Source organism: Natator depressus, chromosome 7 (genome assembly GCF_965152275.1).
Source record: "Natator depressus isolate rNatDep1 chromosome 7, rNatDep2.hap1, whole genome shotgun sequence".
NCBI lineage: Eukaryota > Metazoa > Chordata > Testudines > Cheloniidae > Natator > Natator depressus.
The window spans coordinates 58,368,713-58,395,473 of NC_134240.1; the positions used below are offsets into that span (position 1 = coordinate 58,368,713).

The 26,761-nt window shown below is 44.5% G+C and overlaps 1 protein-coding gene across 1 annotated transcript in view; it reads right to left on the bottom strand.

Annotated features, from left to right (window-relative positions):
* Nucleotides 1-1,691: 1,691 nt before the first annotated feature.
* VSTM4 (V-set and transmembrane domain containing 4) overlaps nucleotides 1,692-26,761 on the bottom strand; it is a 54,490-nt gene continuing 29,420 nt past the window's right edge. Inside the window, exons 6-8 of the mRNA XM_074959912.1 lie at nucleotides 20,840-20,946; nucleotides 19,815-19,876; nucleotides 1,692-2,144 (exon numbers count right to left, since the gene is read on the bottom strand). Of these exons, the coding sequence (XP_074816013.1) occupies nucleotides 2,019-2,144; nucleotides 19,815-19,876; nucleotides 20,840-20,946 (295 nt within the window). The 3' untranslated portion in view covers nucleotides 1,692-2,018. The remainder of the gene's footprint in view (nucleotides 2,145-19,814; nucleotides 19,877-20,839; nucleotides 20,947-26,761) is intronic.

Here is a 26,761-nt window from a genome sequence, read left to right on the forward strand (position 1 = left end):
CCCCAAGGGCAGGTTAGAGTCCCCCATGCAGTGTGTGGCGCCCCCTGCTGCCTGTAGCCGCAAACCCTCTCCAAAGTTCCTGCAGATGCAGCAACAGGTGCGTGTGCTGTGTGGGAGGGGCTGACCTTTGCCTGTTTATGTGTGTGAGTGTAGGTCAGGGGACGTTGAAGGGGGGGTAGCCAAGCAGGAAAGGCTCCCTGCGTGTGGATTGGGTTTCAGAGCCTGGGCCAGGGGTTAGGAATCTGCGGGGATGGGACCTGAGAGAGGTTTCACGACTGGGTTGGGTTGGGAAGGAAAGGGGGGTGAGGAGTGCTGCACTTTGGAGGGGGTAGTTTTTGAGCTAAAGGGGGAGCTTCTCCTTCACCTTGTCACCCTTCTTCCCCACTCCTCCCATAGCTGCCCCATCCCTGCAGATACCTCTGACCTGGTTTTCTGTGTTCTCCCCTCATCATCGTCTCTCCTCTCCTCCCCTGCACTTGGCACACTGGCTGCAGGGTAGCGTCTGACCATTTCAGAGGTGGGGTCCCAGCTGCGCACTGTTGGGCACTGTTACCTGGCTGTGACATCATCAAAAAGGCCCAGCCAGCCCGTGAGGATGCGGCTGTTGCCAATCCGGTCAAGAATTTCAAAAAATAAGGGCCCAAAAGTGCGGCTCCAAAGTCCATATGTAGGAGCTTCAATAAGGGGCCTGATTTTCAAAAATGCTGAGCCCCCAGCAGCTCCCGCTGACGTTAGAGAGAACTGCTGAGGGCTCCGCACTCTCAAAACAAGGGGTTCGGGAGCCTAAAGGGGATGTAGGAGCCTAACATTGAAAATCTTGGCTTTGGTGTCCCCACCCAGAGACGAATTACACATGGGCCAGGACCTGGAGAGGCAGAAGGGAGCCCAACTCCCACTGACCTGCAATGGGTGTTGTGCCTTAACACTCGCATGTTCTTTTGAAAATCCCAGCCCATGTCTCCTCCCTGGTGGAGCGCTCTGCAGTGCGTTTGCCAGAGATCAGAGAAAGAGAGGCCCTGGGGCTCAGCACCCACCTTCTTTTAAACTAAAGGAGAAAGGGGATCCATGCTCAGCAATTCAGAGAGCAGAAAGAAGTGAGATGTCTTAACATCCTGGGCCCAACTCACAACACATTAGGGGGCTCTAGGCTCAACTCTCTACCCACCCTGGTCTGGGCAGATTTGTAGAGGGTGAAGCGGGTGGGTGAGTTTGCCTAGACCTGGATGGGAAACAGCTTTCCTTTCCCTATGCTTTTCAAGATATCCCCCCGCCCCAAAAATCCCATCCAAAATCTGGATAAGTCAAAATCTTCACAAATTGGGAATGTGGAGGGCAGGTGGCCGGAAATTGGTTCGGGTCAATTGAAATGGTTTGTTTCAGTAATCTCAAAACCTTTTGTTTCAATGCTGACCATTTTTAATTCTTTTTTTTTAACTATCGTTAGCTTCGATTTAAAAACAAAGAGTAGTTTTAAACCAGAATTTTTTAGTTAGAAAATATCAAAATGAAAGGTTTTGACAATTTCAAAACTTGAAAAGAAAATTTTTTTTTTAGTTGAAAAATTCATTAAAACCAACTCTTTCCTGGGCAAAGTTCTGGTTTTGATAAATTGGCATTTTCTGATTTTTCACTGAAAAATTCCTCACCAGCTTGACTCTTGCCCTGGGCGTCAGGCTTACCGTGGTAGATCCAATCACCGGAGCTTCTGGGCTTGCTTGGCTATGGACATCTCTATCTCAACTGGTCTCTTTTGTGTTCAGATCTCAGATTTGCATGGAAGTGGAAATAACATTGCAAATGACCCAGGGTGCTGCTGAGTGCTACAGAATGGCAATGGTTTGTCATTTTACACTTGCTACATTTCCTTTCAACTACAGTTTTTTAAAAAGTCTCATAAAAAATTGAAGTGCATGAATGGAAGTAAAAAAATAAGAACATTTGTATGATTTTTATAAATAAACAGCACAGCAAGAATTAAATACAACGCGGCCAAAGAACATTTAGCCAGACACCGGCTTTTACAGCTTGTTCTCCTCAAACAGGATTTGGGCGTAGACCGTCGTGGTGGGCACACCTTTGGCTGCCTGATGGGGCTTGATCAGCTCAAGTTCGGCGTACGTTAAGTTCTCCTCTGCAATTTTAGGCTACAAAACAGAACCACAAAATAGAACCATAGGGTTAGAAAGGATTGCAAGGATCATCATATCTAATCCCCTGCCAAGATGCAGGATTTGTTGTGTCTAAACCATCCAAGACCGACGGTTATCCAGCCTCCTTTTGACACAACTGCCCTAGGCATCTGTTCCACTGTCCTACTGGCCTTACAGTTAGGACGTTTTGCCTGAGATTTAATCTAAATTTAAAATAAATAGTTACAAGGTTCTTATGGCCCTCCCAGTGGGACGGCTGAGTACGAAGGACTGCTGTAGTGTCTTACCCAATGAGCCAGATTTTAAAGGTGTTCAGCTGCCTACCTCCTATGAATTTCACTGGGAACTAGATGGGTAAATACTTTAAAAAAATCTGGTCCAAAAGGCCTTGTTTTCCTCTCAGCTCTACGCTGCAGCAAACCAGTTTACTCCTCACTAGAACTTGCTTGGGGTTGGCGGGAAGGAAGGAAGAAAAAAATCATGAACATCTGTCAAGGTTCCTTCCCCACTCTGAACTCTAGGGTACAGATGTGGGGACCTGCATGAAAACCTCCTAAGCTTACTTTCACCAGCTTAGGTTAAAACTTCCCCAAGGTACAAATTAATTTTATCCTTTGCCCCTGGATCCACTGCCACCACCAAACTTTCACTGGGTTTACTGGGAAACGTAGTTTGGACACGTCTTTCCCCCAAAAATCCTCCCAACCCTTGCACCCCGCTTCCTGGGGAAGGTTTGGTAAAAATCCTCACCAATTTGCATAGGTGACCACAGACCCAAACCCTTGGATCTTAGAACAATGAAAAAACATTCAGTTTTCTTACAAGAAGACTTTTAATAGAAGTAAAGGAATCACCTCTGTAAAATCAGGATGGTAGATACCTTACAGGGTAATTAGATTCAAAACATAGAGAATCCCTCTAGGCAAAACCTGAAGTTACAAAAAAGACACACAGACAGGAATAGTCATTCTATTCAGCACAGTTCTTTTCTCAGCCATTTAAAGAAATCATAATCTAACACATACCTAGCTAGATTACTTATTAAAGTTCTAAGACTCCATTTCTGTTCTATCCCCAGCAAAAGCAGCATACAGACAGACACAGACCCTTTGTTTCCCTCCCTCCTCCCAGCTTTTGAAAGTATCTTGTCTCCTCATTGGTCATTTTGGTCAGGTGCCAGCGAGGTTACCTTTAGCTTCTTAACCCTTTACAGGTGAGAGGATTTTTCCTCTGGCCAGGAGGGATTTTAAAGGGGGTTTACCCTTCCATTTATATTTATGACAACATCTTTGGGGGGAATTTGTACCTATTTTTTTTTCCAAAATTTTGCAATTTGAATTTTTGTTTTTGTATTTCTCAATTCAAAAGTTCAGTATTTGAAAAGTGGCCACCAGCCGTGTGGTTGGTCAGAAAAACGGCAGAAAAAATGTTCCATTTCCCCCTTTATTTTCAAATGTCAAAGTATTAGAAATTTCTACCAGCTGTGCTCCACACATGCACCAGTGTCCATCACACAACAATCAGACTCAGAGGCAGCCACTTTTACTCGCTGTTATTGGTATGTGGTTTTTTTACATTACCTAAAACTCTCCTCAGTGCCTTACAGAATAAGCCAAAGGCCAGTTTCTCCTCTTACCCTGACTGTACACCACTGTGGTGCTTGACTTCAATGGGGTCTGTCCTGTTTTAGATGAGGTCAGACTTAGGCCAAGGTCCCTGTCCCAAAGAGGCTAAAGCATTGTTAAAATTGGTGAATGTTTGACCCAAAACAAGATACAGACAACTGAGTTAACGTGTGGTTTTATTTAACTAATTATAAATATGCCACAGAACAGCCATCAGGTGATATACCACTGTTCAATTCATCTGGATTCAGACTGGTTTCAGGACATGGGACCTATATCCTGGGTCTTCCAGTCTCTCACACTCTGAAGTGACTAGTGTTGATATATGCAGTGTTGTAGCCGTGTTGGTCCCAGGATATCAGAGGGACAAGGTGGGTGAGGTGATACCTTTTTTGGACCAGCTTCTGTTGGTGTGAGAGACAAGCTTTTGCGCTTACACAGAGCTCTTTTTCGGGCTCTGTGACTATTCCCTCTGAGTCAGTCCCTTAATCCTCTTCTGTTGCTATTATCTGGACTCCCTTCATTTTTGCCTTGAATATCACTCAGTATCTGTGTTTATTTTCAGATATACTCGCTTGTGCTTTTCCAGCACAAATCTCATTTCATTATATCCTCTCTATAGGTCTGCTCCTGCGCCCCTGTCCTCGGGTTGAATCTGCTGAGGAAGTGGTATCTCGTTGAAGTCAACTCACAGGAAGAGGGGCTAGGTGGGTGAGTAAGGGTGGTTTGCAGGATTAGGACCAATGGCCTCACTCCTGCAAACACTCATGTGTTTATCTTCGAGTACATGAGTAAATCCCATTCGACCTCAATTTTCTGCATGGCACAATGCTGCAAAACTGGGGTATCAAATTTCTGTTCATTTTCATAGATCATAGATGTTTAAGGCCAGGAGGGCCTATTGTGATCATCTAGTCTGGCCTCCTGCATGATCACCCAGTGATTCTTGCGTCAAGTTCGGACCTCATGACTGAGCTAGAACATCATTTTTACAAAACGTGCATCCCATCTTGATTTGAAGACTCCAATGTTGGAGAATCCATTACATCCCTTGATGGATCCAACGGTTAGTTACCCTAACTGTTAAAAAGGTACTCCTTATTTCTAGCCTGAATTTGTCTAGCTTCAACTTCCAGCCATTGGATCTTGTTTTGCCCTTTGTCTGCTAGACTGAAGTGCCCTTTGGAGGTTTCATAATCGTCTGTGCCCCTCACCCCCCTCCTCCTCCCAGATGGCTTTTATTTAATACAAAACCTAAAATAGGGAGCTCTGCTAATTTAATGTCCCATTAATCAGAACAGTAAGAATACGCAAAGCATTTAGGCTACAATGTAAAACATACAGCACGAGATCCACCCTAAAAGCCTGAAGTGACTGGGAGTTTTGCCATTGCCTTCAATGAGAACTGGAGTGGGCCCTAAATGTAAAATTGCATGATGCAGGTGGAGACTCTTCCAAGACTGAATCTGGTGAGCTTTGGCAAACTGGTCATTGCCAGTTTAAAGCTCTGCATTGCTCAAGACTGTGCCAGTTCATCCTTTGCAATGGAAATGTTTACATAGCTTTGTAGAAATCAATAGCTTGGGGCAAACTCAACCCATGTTTGCGTTCCCCTCTGCTGTTTAATTACATTTCACGTTTGTTTCCATTTAGAAAATGCCGTGTGTCCTAAAATAGCCACCCCGACGCCCAGCTCATGTAAATTTTAGAACTAAGATTCATGAAATCATATTGTCCAGGTGTTTTATTATATTATCTCAAAATTGCATTGTTTTCTAGTGTAGATTATCTCTTTATTCCTACTTTATTCTATTATGTTTGGATATGAAAAATAACACTAGATTCCCCAAAACAGGTCATCGGGCAACGTTGGCTGATGTGTTGCTTTCATACATTTTTATGATGTTCCTATAGTAAACATAATTTAATAAAGCCAAAACACACTAAATAAATAATTGCATCTAGAAAAGCAATAAAACCAAATAAAATTAGTACTTTCATAAGTGGAAAAGGTACTGCAATTACTGCTACAAGCAACAGCACACCATAAAATGTGTAGAATAATTTCCCATATGCATATTTCTAGTATGTAATAATTTGATTGACAATATGAGGAAACACACAGGAGGTTCAAAATTGAGAAGTGTGTACAGCTTTCAGCAAAGGATGTGTAATAACAGTACATGGGAGCCAACGCTATTTTAAAGGTCCTATAATATCTAGGGTTTTGGGGGGGGCGGGGGGGGGTTCTAGCCACTTTTCTGTATTTCACTCATTGGCCATGTGTTTAATGCTATTTTGCTGATTTGCTTATCTGAAAATACATTTTCAGACAGGCAGGCAAAGAAAACGAATTCTGCAACTCCTCCTCTCGTTTACGTTTGATAGCATTTTGGCAAGGTAAGAGCTGGGAAAATGCCACCCCTCTGTTACCGGAACGGTACCATCCCCTTAATAACAAAAAAATTCATCAGCAGGGCTGGAAGATGAGAGAAATGAATGACTGGGCATTCACCCTCTATGTTTCAAAGAAGTGTGTGGGTTAGTTAGCAATGCAACCACAACTATGACTGACCACATTGCTACGCACTTTGGAAAATTAGACGGTTGGTCTAAAATGGTGTCAAAAATGAGTTCTTCGGAATCTAAATCACTTCCAAAGCAAGGTTTCTAGATTCAGAGCCTTCATCTTGGTAAATATCATTTTTTCAGGCTTCGTGATCAATACAGTGTAACATACATCACAGAATCATAAAACTAAGAAGAACCATCATGATTCTCCTTCCAAGTCTTCTTCAGGTTAATTTTTAAGTTATTCCAGTAATGAAGCTTCTCTAGGGAGACTATTCCATAGAACTCACCGCTAGCTATATCTTTCCTCATAGTCAGCCTGCATAGCACACTCTCTGAGATGTTAGAGTTGAGCTGGAAAAGACTTTTTTTAAAGTGGGTTTGTACCATTTATTGCTTTTTTTATGGCATACAAAAAAGGCCTGAAAGATGTGAGGTCTAAAAAAATAATTATTGTTTAATTTTGACCTTAGAATGATCAGGAATGTCAAGTCTGGTTTAGCTAGAGAATTTCTGGGAGGTCTCAGGGATGTTGATTGTGAGCTCTAGCTGAAGGAGTGAAGGGTTTAGAACCTTTAAGCAAAGATATCTTTATCCAAAGTGGTAATTTTGAGCAGTCTGACAAAATAGCCCATGTTCCCCCCCTTCTTAATAGCTGAACTTTCACTCTCTCGGCTCTTGTGATCTCACCATTTTGCTAGCTCTCTGCTTCCACCCCCTGCTGAATGTGAATTTCTAACTTAAAAAACAAGCAGATTTTTTTTAAACCAGCCATTTGGGCTTCCTCTATCCATCGTAAAGAGGCAAAAAAGGCCCAAACCTGATCGATTCCACTTGGGGGTCATTTTTAAATCTCAATGGACAGAAAAGCTTCGGCAACTACTGCATCAGCTACAGATGTTAGCAATGAAGTTCAGTGTCTCCACATTCTTGCACCACTATCAGACTGCCATGGTGAGTGACTCTAACAAGGGTGAGGTGGAGAGAAAGTGTTATATTTACTTGCCCGGTGAATTACCACCTGTTTATTTTCTGGCCTGCGCAAATACATGAGTCCCAAACAGGTACCTCAGAGAGCTGTGTAAATATAAAATTTATACTAGCTCTTGTGTACTACAGAAACCCTTCAGAGTGAAACCCTCCTCTGCCTGGCTGCACTCAGCTGGGGGTGTGTACAGACTAGGAGAGCGGGAATGAAGCAGTGCCAGTTGTACATTAACTCCCAAAGCTGTCTTGCCAACAGCTGACTCGGTAGCTCAGGGTGGGTGACTGCACTGTGCTGTCAGGTGTCAATTGCTACTTCAGAGAAAAGACGATTAGCTTAAAAATGCCACATGTAAACATGAGTTGTGACATTGCTTCTTTGATCCAAATGCTCTCTGACATGAACCTTTCCAAGTCTCCGCCCCACCCCCGAATCCAATCTGGTCTCTCAAGAGTTGAGTTTTTCAACCATGCCCAGATGCTATAAATTACTCTTTCCTTGGTATTTTCCCAAATGGACACTCTTTCACTCATTTTCTTTTGCACATGCCAGACACAAAGCTTGGGTCCTTTCCACTTGATATTTGAGTAACATCCTGTTTTGCACTCCTGCTCTGTGACCGCTCCACATGAAGAGGGCTGATGTTATCCAGATGGTGCAGCTCAGACACATAAATATACAGTGTCACATCCAAATATTTACAGCAGCAAAAAGCATTGACAGGCCTCTCCAGGCCAGATGAAACTGTCTCAGCCCAAGGACAGATCATTGGTCCTCTCTGCAGAAAGGCAGCATAAATCACAGAGTGCAAGGGAATGAAACTGAAGAGACACCCTCAGTCCAGATAGTCTTTTGTGCAAGCCCCAGGCTGTTGGAGCCAGGACTATGTGGGACAGCTGCCATGTTGGCCAACCCTGGGAATTGAACTGGGGACCTCCAAAGGGAAAAACATGAGTCTCTATAGCTTGCGCTAAAGAGCTAGTATGTGTAGTGGGGGGCTGTAACAGACTCTCATCCTCTCTCAGGAGGGTGCGGTGGGAGGATGTGTAGCATCCACTGGCCAGTGGCTTATACATGTGCCCTACAGAATGCCCTGTAGGAATTCCCATGGTTAATGTTGCCAGATGCAGCACAAACTCCTGCTCAGTAGCTTCTGCCTCCTCCTATGGGGCACAGGGGGATTGGAGGGAGCAGCACACAGCTCTTTGGCGCAGAGCCATTGGCATCATGATACTCCGTGCGGCTGTTCTGCTACAGGGAATGAGCCCTTGGGAGCCACAAGCTTTCCTCGGGATTCTCTACAGATCCTTAGGATGGTGGGGCTGACGGACCGCGTGCCCCACCCCTGAAGAGGCTGCTTTAAAGCCTCCTTTTCTCCAGCTGCACCTTTTTACCCTGGTTGGGGGGAGGGGGTGGCAGATTCAGCTCACTGCATTCTTATGAGTCCTCAGGCCTTCAGCAGCCATGAGCCACATGAGACTTCGCAGGAAGGAATCTTCCTGGCTGCCCCAATCTCCTGAGCCTCTGCAGGCCCTGGGATGGTGGAGCTCTTTCTGGGGATTTCCCCCTGTTTAGCAGATGGGGTGAGCACACGAGGGGCAGAGGAGGTTTTATTCATAGATTCCCAAGGGCTGAAGGGACCATTGTGATCATCTAGTCTGACCTCGTGTATAGCTCAGGCCATAGAACTACAAAATAATTCCTAGACCGGAGCTTTTAGAAACACATCCAGTCTTGATTTTAAAATTGCCAGTGATGGAGAATCCACCACAACTCTTGGTAAGTTGTGCCCATGCTTAATTATCCTCACTGTCAAAAACGTATGCCTTATTTCCAGTCAGAATTTGCCTAGCTTCAACTTCCAGCCATTGGATCGTGTTAGAACTTTCTCTGCTAGATAGAAGAGCCCATTATTAAATATTTGTTCCCCATGAAGGGACTTATAGACTGTGATCAAGTCACCTCTCAACCTTCTCTTTGTTAAGCTAAATAGACTCAAGTAGCTCAATCTATCACTATAAGGCAGGTATTCTAATCCTTTCGTCATTCTTGTGGCTATTCTCTGAACCCTCTCTGATTTATCAACATCATTCTTGGTTTGGGGGCATCAGAACTGGACACAGGATCCCAGCAGTGGTCACACCAGTGACAAATACAGAGGTAAAATAACCTCTTTACTCTGACTCGAGATTCCCCTGTTTATGCATCCAGGGATCACATTAGCCCTTTTGGCCACAGCATCACACAGGGAGCACATGTTCAGCTGATTATCCACCATGACCCCCAAATCTTTTGTTTTTTGTGAATGCTGGTGCAAATCCCATTGACTGTGAGAAGCCCCAGGGGATTCTTGCTGCCCAGGTGGCGCACAGGGACTTGGGCTCAATATTCAAACCTGAGTGACTAAAGCGAGGTGCTGAAATCCATATTTGGGCACTGTAGTGAGACAGAGTGGCCTCCCTCCGAGTAGGAAAGTGAGGGACTACTACACTCCCCATGGTGGGTGGAGCTACATCCACCGCGCCCCCTCCCCCCACCCTCCACCCCACTGGAAGTCCTGAGGCTGGACAGGAAGTATAAAAGGACTGCCCGGAGCTCATCTGGGGCTGGAGCACTGGAGGGAGCAGACGGCTCTTCCAGGGAGCTGGGCTCTCAACAGGATCTCAAAAGAGGCTTTGAGTGGAGCTGCGTCCTGCAGCCAGAGGAGACAAATAAATGCCCCGAGGAGCTGCGAGGACCACCATCAGACGAATGCCCTGAAGAGCTGTGGGGACTGCCGGCAGCCGAGTACCCCGAGGAGACAGAGGACCTTTGGACTGCAGAGCCCTACGCTCAGACTGCGGAAGGAAGTAGCCCAGGGGAACCAGACTCTGGTCCAGTTCTGCTTCCGGAGTGTGAGTCAGCGTGTTGCAGTGGGATTCCCTGCTGACCCAGTGGCGGAACACTCTGCCACAGTTAGGGCCCTGGGCTGAGATGCGGTGGAGTTGGGTGGGCCCGCATCCCCCTATTCCCTGCCATTTCACCTCTGGAGTGGCAGCCTCCCCACCTGAGGCCCAAGAGGCCTGTGTTTGTCTGCCGTGCACCCGAGCCAGGATGCCAGATCCCAGACTGCTTTGTCTGCTGTGTCTGGTCTGCCCCTGCCTAAGGGCCCGGAGCTCACAGACTGTGCTCCGCCCTGCCCAGGGAGACAGTACTCCCTTATAGACTGTTAATTATTGTTGGCCCCAGCCAGAAGGTGCCGGGCTATAGACTGTGCTCTGCCCCACCAAGGGGCCCGGAGTTTCTCCTACAAACTGTGACTTGCAGTCTGCCTGTAGTGAGGCAGAGTGACCTCCCTCCCCATTTTGTATGTTCCACACAAAGGAGCATGGGCAGGTGGAGAAGGTTTCCAAGACTCCTGCAGTCCTGTCCTTCCAGAGATCCCAAGAGCTAGGGAGGATGGACCCTTTCGCCCTCAACAGTGTTTGAGCAATGAAACAGTTTACAATTCAGAAGCAGAGATAATGCTACAGCCTTGGATCGAAAAGCCTGAGCTAAAAGATCCCATGTTGTTAACCAAGGCTTTAGCAGTCTCATCAACCACTATCTGTGATCCAACCACTGAAGGGGGTCAGTGTGCAACACTGAGTGCAAGTGGCCTACAAGAACACTTCACTTTCACTGAAATTTTCCAAACTGCTTGGTGCTGGTTTAACTGGCAAAACTCTCATTGGCTTCAATAAGAGCAGAGTTTGGCCAACCCAAGGTGCTTTTGACAATCCCACACTTTATACCCAGCGGAAAATCCAGCCAGAAAGTCAGATTTTCCCTTGGAAGAGAGGAGTTTTAAAAATCGCTTATGCAGACACTTGTGACAAGTTAGCGCTTCTGCAAAGATGCAGCTGGATCTGCAAGTTGAATTAGTCCTTGGAAATGAAAGCAAAATGCAATTGCTGGCCAATGTGAGCTCTGAAATGTCAAGGGTTCAATTGAGTTTCCACATGAAGGGATCAATAAATATGACATTGGAATGTCAGATGCTGTCCTTAGAGTTAGAAATATGAATCGAGCTTTCCACGGTGGGGACGTCTGCTTGCCCAGGACAGAAGGGCCGTTTCTCTCACATAGCATTCCCCCTCTCCAAGATAATGTATGTGCCCATTCTTTATTCACCAGGAAAGTAACTGCTAGAGGAAAATCCTACACTGTTATTGCACAGATGGATTTTGGCGCTAAGCAGGAGGTTCGTTCATCCTTAGTTCAAACAGGTTTTAGCCCCTCTCAGTGCAATAGCTCATCCCTAGTATAATGCCACCAAAGTCATCAAAGTTACACCAGGGATGGATTTGGTCCCATTTTGATCACCTCCTCTTAAGAAGATATCATGGGGATTAAAAAGATCCCAAGAAGGGGAATAAAAATGGTTAGAGTTCTACTGGGACTTTCATTAGAGAGAGACACATCAAAAATGTCATTACACAAACCTCATCTGCTAAGGGGTTTTGTATATTTTCAGTGCTTAGCCCAGCTCCATCCAAAGATCTGACAAGGTTTCACAAACTGTTTCTGTTCATATGTGAAGCTAGGAGGATTTTTGGTCTTGGCGTGAAAGCTGCTGCAACTCAACAGGTTTGAATGCATTGTGCTTTGAATTTGAACCTGAATGTGAATGCAAACTTCAGGGAGTGCAAAAGAAATGTCCTCATGAACCCCTCAAATTCCCAACTGCTAATTTCACCACAACTCCTACAACGTGTCTCTGAGAAGAGATTGCAAAAACAAGATTTATCTAGTGTGGAAAGGAGATGAGTACTGGGACTGGATGAAAGGCTTCAAGATGACAGAGGGACCCGTGAAAATGGATCAGTCCATTTTTCTATGTATATTTGCTCAATTTCATATCACTCCTACAGAGATCATTAATATCTTGAGAGTTCACAGCTGAGTCTGACACATCCTGGGAAAAATAACCTTTCCAAAAACACATGGCACAGTCTTTGACTCCTACTCAACAAGGGGGAGCTCATGTCTGATCATTCATGTGGTCAGACTCACCAGATCACTATGTCTATATATATATAATGTACAACATACTTTTCACTCAGGGAATGAACCAAACTCATCCCTGGTATAACCCCAACTGGAAAAATAATCATGCAAACGTACCAGTTTAGGCATATAATTGACTGCCTCACCGTTACCAGGTTAATAATTGTAATGGGGAAAACAACCTGAATGGCATTTTATTCAATCATTAAAAAAATCACTCACCCAAGGCACATAGATGAGTACAATGTTGTAGGTAAAGGATGAATTTGTTCCCATGCCTGCAAGAGGCTACAGCTATAAAATGACTAGTTTAAAAATGTCACCCCAAAGTCACAATCAGATATTGGAAAGTGCTTCACCAAGCAAGGGTTTGTAAAGCAGCTAAAATCATGTCTTTGTATTTCACAAGCTTATATTTCTGAGACAGTAATTGGATTGTTTCTAATTCACGGATACTTAAACCCCTTAATTATGCTATGGTGCTAGCTCCTAGGACATAATATTCATGTTCTCCCTGCAGTGAGTGTGGAGTTACTATGGTTGACTGTAGTGCCAGGAACATTTTCCTGGAAGCTAACCGTCAAAGGGATGTTTGTTTAGGAAAACATAAGCTGTAATGCTTTTAACCTGCTCTGTGTAGGCATGCGCTCTCAGTGTCTTCTTAAGAAGATGACAGTGATGTGAAATATTTAACTACATTCACTATACTTAAAAGTAAATGCTTATTATGGGGAGCCACACTGAAGGAAAAGTTTGATTTATAGGGAAATATATGCACTAACAAATATGACCAAATCATACCTTCCTTGGACATCTTCACTGGTTTCCTGTCCTCCTAGACTTAAAAAAAACACCTCCGAGGTTTTTGGAGTTGTCCTTTCGGAAGAAATGTTTGCAGGGGCTAGTCATGTTGATGAATTAAGCATTAGACTCTAGTTTCTTCAGGGCAGGGCCTGTCCTTAGTGTTGTGTACTGTACAGCTACTGAGTGGATTGTCAGCGCTTAGCACAGAATAATAATTAAGGCTGAGCTTTTCAAAGCTGCAAACAAAATTTGGGCACCCAGTTAAAATTAATAGGAATTGGGAATCCAAAACTCCCAGGTGGCTCTGAAAAAAATCCAGTTTAAAAGTAGGAGCTTTATAAGCATATATCAGAAAAGGGAGCCTGCATCAGCTTTTGGGACTGTTCTGCCCTTGCTTACCTATAGCCAAAGTGACTTCTTTAGCCCTGTCTCAGTCTTCTATAGCCCTGGACCTCTCCCCTCTCTCAGATGGCTGTGACATCATCAGAAAAGTCCAGGAAAAGGTATGGAAACCAAATCCTGAAGAATTAAGACCCTTAATAATGAAACGGCTAGTGTGCTTTACCTTTCCAAAGCACTCGACTACTGTAGCTGAGGGAGTCATTTGTAAGAAATAATTTATCTGACCAATTTGGAGGCACGGAGAAGTTACGTAATTGGGCCACGGCCACACAAGTCAGTGGCTGAGCAAGGAATATTCCCAATCCTGTGTTTTAACCCCCAAACATTCCTCTCTTTAAAAACCTATGTCTAGGTGTTCATGTCAGTGCTTGATTAAGGATTGCAGGCTATGGGTCTGATCCAAAGTCCATTAAACCCATGGGGAGTCTTTGACTTTCATGGATCAGGCCCTAAATTTGCTAAAGCTCAGCAATGTGACAGATATCAAAGATGTTTTATTGAGACTCTGTTTTGAAGCTGGAACTCTGTGCTCCTCCGAGGGCTTGGGCAACCAGAGCCAATCTCTGCGTGACAGCCGAAGGCCAGGCAAAACAACACGGATGAGGAAGCGTAAAACCATAAGACCAAACACTTCTGGATACATGCAGGCAGGACTCCCACTGGCTACAACAGAAGATCCCCAGGGGCATGGAGGGCAGAATTTGGCCCATGGCTTTCGGCCTTTCTTACTCTCTGAGCTTCTAGCATCCCATAAATATAAATCCCTCCTTGCATTTCAGCATCTGTGCTTCCTTTGATCTGTGCACATCTCCTGCTGTAACTAATGGGAAAGGACCGCAAGGGGAAGGCATAAGCATCAAGGGGACCATATAGTTTTTATTCCAGATAAAAGAAGAGCAATATGACTTGAGAAAAGTTTTTTAAAAGGCTTTTTGCAGGGCTGTGGATTTGAATGCATTATTATGTTTTTGGGGTTTTTTAATTTTCAATTGAGATTATGTCCATATTTTACGCAGGTTACCATATTCGTTTCTTTAATTCTTTTGTAAAATTCAACTGCAACCAATTCTAGCACATTAACAACAAAAGAAATTCTCTAGCTTATTATAAACATCCTTCCAGAAACCTAAAGCACATGTCCTCTGGAAACAATTTTGCTGGTATTTAGGTTATTATAAAACTTCTCCCACAACACTGGAATTATTTGGTAATGTGGCTCTGAGGCCTACCTTGATGGCTTAGGATTTCCAGAGCACTCTGTTTCCATCATAGTTGTGGTACCTTATCTCAGGTTGGGGGATGGGGAGAGGCTGCAAGAGAAGCTCACAACGCAACAGCTCTGTCTAAGCAAGTCTGTCTTTCCACTGACTACCATCAAGTGACCACACAGCACCTGTCAACGCAGATCTAGTGCAGAAGGCATTACTATGATGTCCTTTAGCCTAGCATAGGTAGCTGTGCCCTTGGGAGAATGCCAATAGGAAATATACAGTAAGTGGTGCAAACAGCCCTCCATCCATGGCACACTTCCTCCTCTGGTGTGCCCTCAGATAAAGAGTGAACTGATGCGTGATTGAGGGTCACACAGTGCTGGGCTTCTTGAGAAGTTCTCCTGTCCAAATCCCTTGGGGGAGACAGCCTGCTCTGATGGTCAGTGAGAAAACAGGCATTAGGACCTCTGGGACTTACTTCCAGCTCAGATGGAAAACTGCCTGTGGGACCTCTGGCAAGTCAGTTAAGATTTCTGTGGTCCAGCTTATCCATCAGGGATCATAAGGACCATCTCCCCGAGGTGCCATGAGTGGTCACATGTCTAGAGCACTTTAATGATGGAACATGCCACATTATGCCCTGTCGTGTGGAAGGGGAGAGGAGTGCGGCTGCTGTGTGTGGCCCCTCTTCAAGCTGACTTCACAGAAGTTCCTCTGTGGGGTTCTACCTACGTGGATTTGGAGGTGCTGGGGGCAGAAAGAGGCAGGTATTTTTTTGAATTTCTCCATTCTCCCACAATGGGCTGGCACAAGCTATAGACCAAGTTTGTGGTAACGTGCACATCTTCCCTCTTTGCTTCTTGGAGCCTTCGTCAGCAAACACCAGGGGAAGCTGTGGGTTGGGGTCTGGTGGCTCAGGAGAAGGGTTGGTTGAGGGGTTCATGCATAGCAGAGACCAAGGGCTTCCTTTTTGTGTCTAATGGGTCCTCAGAGAGCTGTGTGAATCCAGAGTGAAGCCATAGGTTGGGGGACAGAATCATTACCAGTTCCTCTTCCCCTGCGGGGGTGTGTGTGTGTTGGGGGGGTGATTCCCACAGGGAGCATTAGGATAGTGCTGAGTTTCATGAAAGTCTGAAAGGAGAAAAATGAATATTTCCCTTCTCACTTTCCCCTGTGCCTATGTAACTCCACTGATTTCAGGGGAGTCACTCTTGATTTCCACTGCTGTAACGGAGCTCAGAATTAGACCCGAATTTTCCTCTCACTTACCCTCATAGCAATAACTCCACTGACTCACACCAGATTAATCAAAAGCAGAATTTGATCCTTAACATTCAGACCTCTTTGAGTGATTTTTTTTTTAACCAAAATCCTTGTGGTGAGCTTTTCTTGGGCATATGTTTTATTCCATTTTTAACAGCCTAGATCAAATTGCTATGGCCTACTTAGCGCTGTTCACTAATTTGGAATCTTAATTTTTGAGCACGCACCTTCAGTATCTCAGCTGGGGCACCTGAAATTTCAGGCACTTTTGAAAATTTGCATCTTAAATGTTTTGATGGAAATCTGAACATAACGGCTACAAATTTCTTGGTAATTTTTATGAACTGGCATAAGGAAATTGCTACAAAAGTGTAACAAATTCCTTGCACATTCATGCCTGTTAATCCATTTAGGCGGCATTATTAATCTGATTATGGAGAGATGTAATAACTGTTATTGATTATGGGACCTAGGCTTTCATTCCCATGCTGTTTATAGCTTTAACTAGAGCCGACCAGAGGATGACAATTTCTTGTGACAGCAACACTTGCTTTTAAATTTGGTTTGGTTCTGCACTGGTATGAAACCAAAATGTTTTTGCGAAAACAAACTTGCATCAAAATGTCTATTTCTGGATCACAACTGGAGCTTTGCAGGTCTGGAAGGCCCGTGTATGTGGAAGACCCAGTTCAAGTCCCTGCACCGCCTAATTCCCAGCTGAGTTTTTCATCCCAGAACACTACGGATCAGGAAAAACAGGAAATTCTTTCCTCCAACTAAAAGATTTTGTCCAACCAGTTCCGATCCGATGTACTTTTACCCCCAGCGGGTCTGTAATGTCTTCTTTTTACACTCCACACCATGAACGGGACAACATGTTCTCATTGATAAGAGACATGGCTTATCCGAGGCGCGAACTTCGTGGTTTCCCCAGGGGTGCTTGACTCCCGCTCCACCCCAGGCCCCTCCCCCACTCCACCCCTTTCCCCAGGGTCCCGCCCCCTCCAAACGCACCCCGCCTCTTCCCTTCCCATTCCACTCCCTCCCCCGAGCGCACTCCACCCTCGCTTTGCCTCTTGCTGCCCCCGTTCCTCCCCCTCCCGCCCCATGCCTCCTGCACACCGCTGAACAGCTGATCACTGGCAGGCGGGAGGTGCTGAGGGAGGGAAGGAGCTGATTGGTGGGTACTGAGCACTCCTGCTATTTTTTTCCAGCCCCAGAGCACCCACAGAGTTGGTGCCTATATGGCATATTAAGTCAGATTCTTTCACCAATCAGCTTTGCTGTATGAGGAGGGTTACTATACCCAGGAATGGCTATTAGAGTGTGTCTATATAGAGGCTGTGACAAGTATAAGCCATTTTGTGCAGATTTTGACTCTGCTGGGATATTAGGCCAGACCCTCATTTGGTACAGATTGGGTCGCTACACTGAAATCCGCAAAATGATGCCAATTTATGCCATCCAGGATGTGGTCACACACCTTTACTGCAGGCCTTGGGTTCAAACTTTGCCCGGGAACTTACATACGAAGGCTAATGGCACCTTGCAAATACCTGTCTGGGAAATTTCCCACTGTTGCTAACACTGCAGTAGTTCTAGTATGCCTACACTTTCACATTGGTTTTGTTGGGTGAATTCTGTTCTTTAAAAACAAGCCTGGATCAGCAGATGGACTGTACTCCTCATGCTCCAGTGGGTCCCCAGGTGTAATCTGATGTGAAAGAAAAGACAGCCAGGAAGGGAGACAGCTTCCAGATTAAAGCCTGACAGCAAGGCACTAACCCAGAGTCTGCTGACTGCACGGAATGGGAGCCTTCACTCACTTTGGAAAAATGAAGCAGATCACTTTCTTTGAAAAGCCTTTTTTCCCTGTCCACCTCCAAAACAGACAGAGAGACTGAGCCTCAGCCGGGGCCATATGTGATGCAGCCGGCTGGAGAGTGAAAAAATATTTGGGGCCAGATTCACCAGCAGTGTTCCAGAGAGACGAAAGCAACTGGAATCAAATGTGCTTAAAGTTCAGCATGTGCTTAAGTACGGTGCTGAACCGAGGGCTAAGTCTGGCTGCTCACGTCATCTTTAAATAGGAGGTCTGAAGAAGGAAACATCTTAGCTACAGCAGCGGCCCTCAGGCACAATAAATAAGAATAATAGTAATTAACATTTGTGTATCTATATCGCATAGTCTATAGGGTAGCAGCAGTCTCATGATTTTGAGTGTTTTACTCTGTGACCTCAATGTTCTTTGCACAAAGCGTTTGGATCATATAATAACCTCCATTTATGTAATTCCTTTCATGCACTTTGCAAACTTCACACCCTGCACTAGTGAAACCTGCCCACTCTGGGGAGGAATGCAACAGCCTTTCCAGGAACTCTCGCCTGGCAGGATGTTAATGAACCCAATTGGAATTAGGCCAGGACACAACAGTTAGCACCCATTCATGCATGAAGGGGCATGGAACGCTGAACGACCACTGACAACCAGGTACCCAGTTTTTCTCTCATCTGAAAGCAAAGCCATTAAACAGAAGCTTTGGGGACACAGTGCCCCAATGCCCTGCTGGAGTACTGATTCATTAGCAACAGTGAAAAATGTCAGAGTCTGCTTGGCTTGCTGGAGGTTCAGTCCATCAATGGCTATTAGCCAAGATGGTCAGGGATGCAACCCCCATGCTCTGGGTGTCCCTAAGCCTCTGTTTGCCAGAAGCTGGGAGTGGACGACAGGGGATGGATCACTTGACGATTACCTGTTCTGTTCACTCCCTCTGAAGCATCTGGCACTGGCCACTGTCAGAAGACAGGATCCTAGGCTAGATGGACCACTGACTGTTCTTATGCTCTTGATCATTTGAGCCTGCAGACTAACCCTGAGACCAGGACCACATTGTGCTAGGCGCTGTAGAAACACGGGACAAAGACAGTCTCTGCCCCCAAGAGCTGACAATCCAAGTATAGGACAAGAGACAACTGATGACTACAGACAGACTGACAGGAGTACAAGGAAACAATGAGACAACATTAGTCAGGATGCCAGGCAGTGGCATCAGTGCAGCAGTATCTGGAGGTTAGTTTGTTTTAAAGACCCGTTCACCAACTGTCTTGGAAGTTTTCTTTTCTCTTAAGCTTTAGGGATGGGTAAGTTCACTTACCTTTGTTACTCCTGATTTCCCCAGTTTGGAGCAGAATCAGGCCCTATATTTTGTATTGGAAAATGCTCAAACCAACGTTGCCATCTATCAAGTTTTGTGTTATCTGGTATTTTCTCAAAGCTCCAACTCTTGGAGGCATGTGAGACTCAATCTCAGCTAAAAGAAAAGGAGTACTTGTGGCACCTTAGAGACTAACCAATTTATTTGAGCATAAGCTTTCGTGAGCTGCAGCTCACTTCATCAGAGGTGAGCTGCAGCTCACGAAAGCTTATGCTCAAATAAATTGGTTAGCTCTAAGGTGCCACAAGTACGCCTTTTCTTTTTGCGAATACAGACTAACACGGCTGCTACTCTGAAACCTGTCAATCTCAGCTTTCATTTAAAAAAAATTACATTTCTAGCCCTTATGATTGCAGAGAAAAGCTTGACAAGACCCAAGTGTAAGCTAAAGGCTCAGGCACCAGAAGACAAAGGTGAAATATCCAAAGTGTATGACGTTAAAATGATCTCTTGATCCAATCTCACAACTTTCTGAACACTGGGTGTTAGCAATACTGCCAAAATTATATTGAGAGAAACAAATACAGGGGAAAATAAAGTTATATAAAATAACTACTCACCAGGATAATTTTTCTTTGAGGTTTCAACAGCTTAGGTTTCTGAAAAGTATTGGCTATTGGAGCTATAAAAATAAATATCAAGAGATTACTTCACATAATGCAATTTGGGATTACTTTTAGCATGTGCATCAGCAGTTATACACCTGGATTAATAGCAGGTTAGCAACAGCAGCAAAAAACCTACATGTAAGTCTTGAAGTGTGAAGCACATTTGTTATTAAAACCTGTAACATAGAAAGAGCACAATTTTCAAAGCATGGTCCTCGTTTGTGTGTAGAGAGACGTGCCTGTGCGTCTCTGAGTGCTATGACTCTCAAGCACTCATGAGACCCAGGCACGCTGCACCCCTTGCATGGCACGGGCAATGGTGCTCAGAAAGTCACATGCAGTGGCCTGCGTGCATGGAGTTGGAAACCCACTTTGAAAATTAGACCCTGAGGACTGGACTCTCAAACACTCAGTCTCTACAACCCAGGCAGGATTTTCGAAGGAGTTCAGCATGCTGGGTGCATTTTCTTTTGAAAATGAATGGGAGCTGAGGGGAGCTGGGCCCATTTGAAAACCTGCCCCCTGCCGGGGTGCTGAGCACTTGACAGTCTGGCCCTAGATGTATAAACAGGTCTAAACAGCATGACATGCCCTAGCAGATCTCAGGTAACAAAACCCCTCTCTCCACTGCCTTGACAGTGAGGATTACAAGGCCCAGAGTTTCTAAGGCATTTAAGCACCTATCAATGGAAGTTAGGCATCTAAATACATTTCAGGATGTGGGCCCAAAGCCTTTCACAAACATTGGTTACACATCATAGCACGCGTGGGAAACATTCTAGGTATGTAGGGCCCCCATTTGTCATGTGGGAAATCACAGGCATGGAGACATGAATGAATTTGGCCTAGCTCATGCAGTGAGTGGTAGAGTCCAAGATAGAACCCAGGAGTCCTGGCTCCCAACTCCTTGCCCTCCCTGCTCAATCACACCCCTTGGCAGAAATACAGCTCTGTGGGCTGCGTTAGTTGCCTCATACCTTTCGCTGGGATAGCTGGGGGTTGCTCAGCCTTCTCTTTCTTTTTCTTTACTTTTTTGGGCTGTAGCGGGGACAGACTTGTCACACTGGTGACCGTCTCCCCCGAGCTGGAAAGCAAAGAGAAGGGAAAGGGGATGGTTATGGCAAGAATGAAATCTGTGCACTGACGCATTCCAACCGATTGTTTTCACACAAACAAAAAATGTTTTCATGGTCCGTGGCAAATGACTTGGATTCTGACTTCAAAACATTTTGAAAATCTCTAATAATGCTTTGTAACTTCTGTCCCACTCCACCAGGCCCCACTCCTTGTCTAGTACACAGGCTATACGGTTGATAGACTTGTAGCTTCATCTGCTCTGGCTAACACAGGAAGTGCACGGTGTCCACATGGCCAGATTTCGACACAGGTTCATTTCAGTGGCAATTGTACCTTAGCTATGATACTTACATGACCCAAGAACTACAGTAGCTGCACATGTTACAATTTGTAAACTGCCCCCCCCCCCGGAGGTAGGAAAGTGCTGTTTTTCTCATGGGGACCACAGGCACACAGAGACTAAGGCCCAGTGATTTAAATGAGAGTTAGGCAGTTGGAAGATCTGGGAATTGAAGGATCTGGGCCGATGTGACTTGCCCGAGCCAGATAGAAAGTTTGTGGCAACATGAGGTCTTGACACCAGGTCTCTGATTAACCCTCTAACCGGTGGACCATCTACCCTGTGAATTTTTGGAACTGAGAGAAGAATTTGGTTCAGTATCTGGAGGGACACGAGCCTGCAGTCACAGAAGGTGTCAGAATGACTGCAGCCCCGACAGGTAAGGTCAAGAATTTCTGTGCTTACTCTTAAGCCATTAACTAGCGTCATTATGGGCCTAGCATGGTGCTGAGAGCCTCCCATTGTCTCTTCTTCAACAGGACTTGTGGGTGCTCAGCGTTGCTCATGAGCAGGCCCCAGTTTTCAGTGGATCAAAAAGTGCCTTAAAAAAGAGCAAACATGCTTAACATCGGACCCTAGTCTGTAACGGAAGCACCTAGAGTTCTGTAGGATGTCTGTGCTCCTGAGCACTAGTTGGTTTAGGGGATTATGATAGCTATGGCATGTCATAAACACACCTGTAGAAAGAGGACCTCTGCTGTTGGGCCACTACGGTTCAGCAGCCTATAAGTCCCACAGAGTTCTCTTAGCTTTGCCAGCGTGATTATCTGTTCTGAAGGCCAGGATTAAAGCAGTCCTTCCTGGTTTGAATATGTATGAAAGTATTCAGGCATGTAAGCTGATTGGGTCAGGGACTGTCTGTCTGTTCTGTTTGTACAGCACCTAGCACAATGGGGTCATGGTCCATAACTGGAGCTTATAGCCACCACAATAATAATTAATAACACTACAATCTATTCATCCTTATGCTTTTTCAACTAAGCTTCATGAAGAGGCAGTCACATTGTCCACTCAAGAGTAACAGAAATCAGGCCACATTCTCATTTTAAACAGCTGTAAAGCTGGGGTAATGCCATTGCCATCAGCGGAAGTTCTTTGGATTTACACATGCATCCCTCAGAATAGAATCTGGTTCACTGTTTTTGATGGACACCACGGTTGGAATATTTAGCCCGAAGTGTAGGTTTATGTTAAAAAGCGGTTTTGTAAAAGTGCATGTTCAGTTTTTTTTTTGTGATTTTGAAAATTAATTTCAGCTATGCAAACTAAGTTTGAGGGCAATTTAAAAGTTCCCCTGCACTATTGTGAATCTGAACACCACCAGCAAATTGTTACTGCATGAAAACCACAAAGGGAAACTGACCCCAAACCCCCCAACAACAACAGGCAACGCAACTGAACAGCCTTTTTTGACTAATTGAGCACAATGCCAAAAAGGAAAGCTCAAACCATAATGAAAAGGAAATTTGATTGTTTTAAAATTATTCTGCATTGAAAGGGTTGTTAGAGCATAAATACGGTTTAAACATATGATTATCCTGATGTTGGCCAGTTAAGGGCAGCAATCGGAAAGGGCTTAACGTCAATTCAGTTCATTCATTATTATTCCTGCTTGGCCACTTTAAAGAGAAACCACTAAGAAACTTATTTGTGGCTTGCCCTTTTAATTATAAATGCAGGGATTCTGCAGGGTTAACTAGCACCAGAAGATACAATAATTGCACTTGCAATCTTAGAAGCTAGGTCCTCAAACTAAACAAGGAGATTCATAAAGGCTCCTTGGCTCAGAAACACTGTGTCTTTGTCTTGCTTCTCTTGTCCAGAGTTGAAAGGAAAGATTCTTTTTTAATCTTGGGATTCCCCCCACGGCTACCCCCCACCTCCTGGTTTGTACTTCAGGTCACATTATGCTTTCCTCATAGGATCTAGCAGGCTTTTAGAGAGCAAAGGACAGCAAGGAATTTGGAAAAAATAGGCATGCAAGTTGTCTTAAGATTAGAGCACTGGGAGAGAGAGTGATTTGCGGGTCTGTTATTGATGTTGAGCATCAACAGGGCCGGCTCTAGGTTTTTTGCCGCCCCAAGCAAAAAAATTTTGGCCGCCCCCCTTTTTTGGCTTTTACACATGTTTGCACTTTGTAATGCTTTTGTTTTGTTTTGTTTTTTGGCTGTTTAAAATTTAAAAAAAATGAAAACAAAGAATTTGTAGTTAGTGAAATAAAACAATTTCCTAGTAGTGTACGCATTTAATTTTAACAAAATCACAATTACAAACAATTTGGGTTCAACTATACACTGTCCTGAAAAACGTTAGTGTCTTTGGATGCGCCCAGTTTCTCATAAATTAAAAGAATTGACATGAACTGAATTTTTCTGGTTTTTATACTTGCGAGGTCTTTTTATAATTCAGTGAAATCTAAATTTTTTGCAGTGGTACTTTCAACTGAAATTAATTTTAGCCCTATAACCACTGGCACCGACGCGACACGGAAATTGGCGCGAATGGCGCCGATAGGGCGGCACAGTACACACAGGTAATCGTGATTCCTGATTTAATTAATCAATAACCGTTAACATTTACACATTTACGCACGTTCACATTATGAGTGACCGTGTCACGACATGACATGATACTTTTCACGTCACGCTCCTATCGCACTACTGGAGATTTTTTTGATCTTCATGTAATTTTTTTTTCCGTACATTGGTGGATTTTTCCAGAAAAAAAAAAAAAAAAAGGTGGCTGGAATGCCGCCCTTGGAAATGTGCCGCTCCAAGCATGTGCTCGCTTTGCTGGTGCCTAGAGCATCAATGCACTGTGTTTCTGAATTTCAGACTCTTGCGAGAGCTGGCAACATGCTGAGTTTTAGGGTTTTACTATCCACATTAATGTCAAGGAAGCACCACTTCTCCTGTGTTTGCTTTGATCAAGTACTCTCCCTCCTCCAGACTGCTGCAGGATAACAAGAGATTGGACCAAGCCATGAAATTTGCACGTGGATTTGAAGCAGAATCTACACTTTCCCAATGGGGGTGAGATGGAGGGGTTTCCAAGGAGAAGACTGGCTGTTTGGTATTGGCTCAGAAAAGAAGGCTGGCTTAGAGTTCAGGGTGCTACTGTGGGACTCAGGAAACCTAAGTTCAATTCCCCACCCTGTCACAGACTCCTTGAGTGACCTTGGGCAAGTTTGAGTTCAGATCCTCAGAGATATTCCAGATCCTACATTCCATTGATTGGAATGGAAATTGGGATCCTAAATACCTTTTCTGAGGGTCTGGGCCTTAATCAGTTTGTGCCACACTTCTCCATCTATACAATAGGGCTAATAGCACTGTCCTACCCTACAGGGGTGTTGTGCAGATACACACATTAAAGACTGTGAGGTCAGGTGCTCAGATATGACAATAATCAGGGCCATACAAGTCCCTTTGCTAGCCCTATCTGTGCAATTGGGACCTGGATTTTGGTTCAAATCTGAACCGTCCCAAAGGTTGGGTGGAGAGTTGGATCTGTCTCTAACCAGGATCTCAGCTATGCACAATGCAATAGTTAGGATTTGCAAGAGTCTTGTGTAAACTGGTTCAAGGGGTTTGGTTCGATGGATTCTCACACCCCTAGATGCATGCTCAAGTCCCAAGCTGAATTGAGGCACTTTATTAGCAAGTATTTCTCAATCAGTCTCTCCTGGATGGATTGGATAGATTCTATGGGATTCATGATCATGTTCCAGGAGAGAAATTATCTTGATTATAGGGTGGAAAATAAAAATGATGTGCACATTATACGTTAACTAAGGCCCAGATGTGGCAAACACTTAAACACCGGAGTCAATGGGAATAGTCACGTGCTTAAAGTGGGGTATATGTGTAAGTGTTTGCCAGATCAGGGCATCATACTAAAAATGCTGTTGCTTGCTGATTTTAATCCTGTTTCCTCCCACAGTTTTTGTTTGCTGTGATTCCATTCCCCCCTTCCCTCCAGCGTTCAGTTATATGTGTTTCCTATTTGATTTTTACAATATTATCTCTGCTACACCAGGCACTGGTGGGACGGCAGACTCTGACTTACCAAGGCTTTGTATCTAACTACCATACGCTTATTTTTGTCTCTTTGCACTTGTCGGCTTTTTCAAGTGGTTTAATTTTCTCCTTTCACTGTGTTCTCCACTGATCTCTTTTCATTTTTTTCCCCTTCCTGCTTCATCTGAGCTGCTTTCAAAACAGAAACAAGCGGCAATCATCAGTGAAGGGAAAGATGGAACTGCTGAGCTGTCTCTTCTGAATCCATGCTGCAGTTGCCATGACTGGGAGGGTCACAGAACAGAGGTCATTCCAAGAGTAACATCAAAGCCTTGGGCTGCATTGACTCTTCTTGAACTATCAATTGCTTTATTGTGAATTCACTTAGGGCTCAGTGTAGGGTAGGTTGCTATGCATGAATGCAATAATTATCCCATTAGAGGGGATTGAACATTGCATTGGCAGGATCTGGGATATACTATACTTAGTCCAGGACCAGAGCCAAAAAGCACTACTAGACCGAGGGACTAGTCATAGAGTTGAGGTCCAACATCGTTCAGACTATAAGAGCTAGAAACAAATGCTTTATGTCACTGGAAAGCTGCAAACCTCTGCTTTCTTTGCACTGATATGAAGCATCCACTTCTGGGCCTGGCAGGTCATATGACATTTGTCATTTTTTGTTTTTATTTTAGTTCCAGTATTATTTATATCTCAGGAAACTCAAGAGTTGGGAATCGGTGATTAATACAATCTGAAAACTGGAATTCTGCCCTCACAACTGTGCAAAGTAATTAACCACTGCAGCAGCTTATCAAGGGACCTGGTGGATTCTCTCCAGTCTTAGAAGTCTTTAAATAAAGATGGGATATCCTTCTTAGAGATCTGCTCCAGCTCAACCACAAGTTATTAAGCTGTTTGCACAAATCATTAATAAAAATGGCTGGCCTGTGCTGTGCCGGAGCTCAGACTAGATGATGAGAAATGGTTCCATCTTAGTCCGACAGGGCCAGATTTCTAAAGGCATTTAGGTGCCTAATTCCCATTGAAATTAATGGGTGTTAGGTGCCAAATAACTTTAAAATCTGACCTTAAGTGACTTAGGAACTGCTGAGTCTTAGGTTCCTAAGTCACTCAAGCACTTTGAATCCTCCCCCCTCCCGCAATCTATGATGACCCTACAAAGCTGCAAAATCAAGAGTAACTCCACTGAAACTAATGGAGTACCACCACTATAACTAGATGACTTCCTGAGGTCCCTTCCAACTCTGATATTCTATGATTCTATGAACTCCCATCTAAGGTTGTAAGTAGGTCTCAGGTCTTCAGAAATTTAGGGGCACAAATCAATGGGACTTGAGCTCCTAAATAACTCCTGAAAATCCCACCCTGTGTCTAACGCTAAAAGTCACAGTTGCCATAGAGGGTCAAAGTAAATGGGAATAGGAATGTTGTGATTGCAA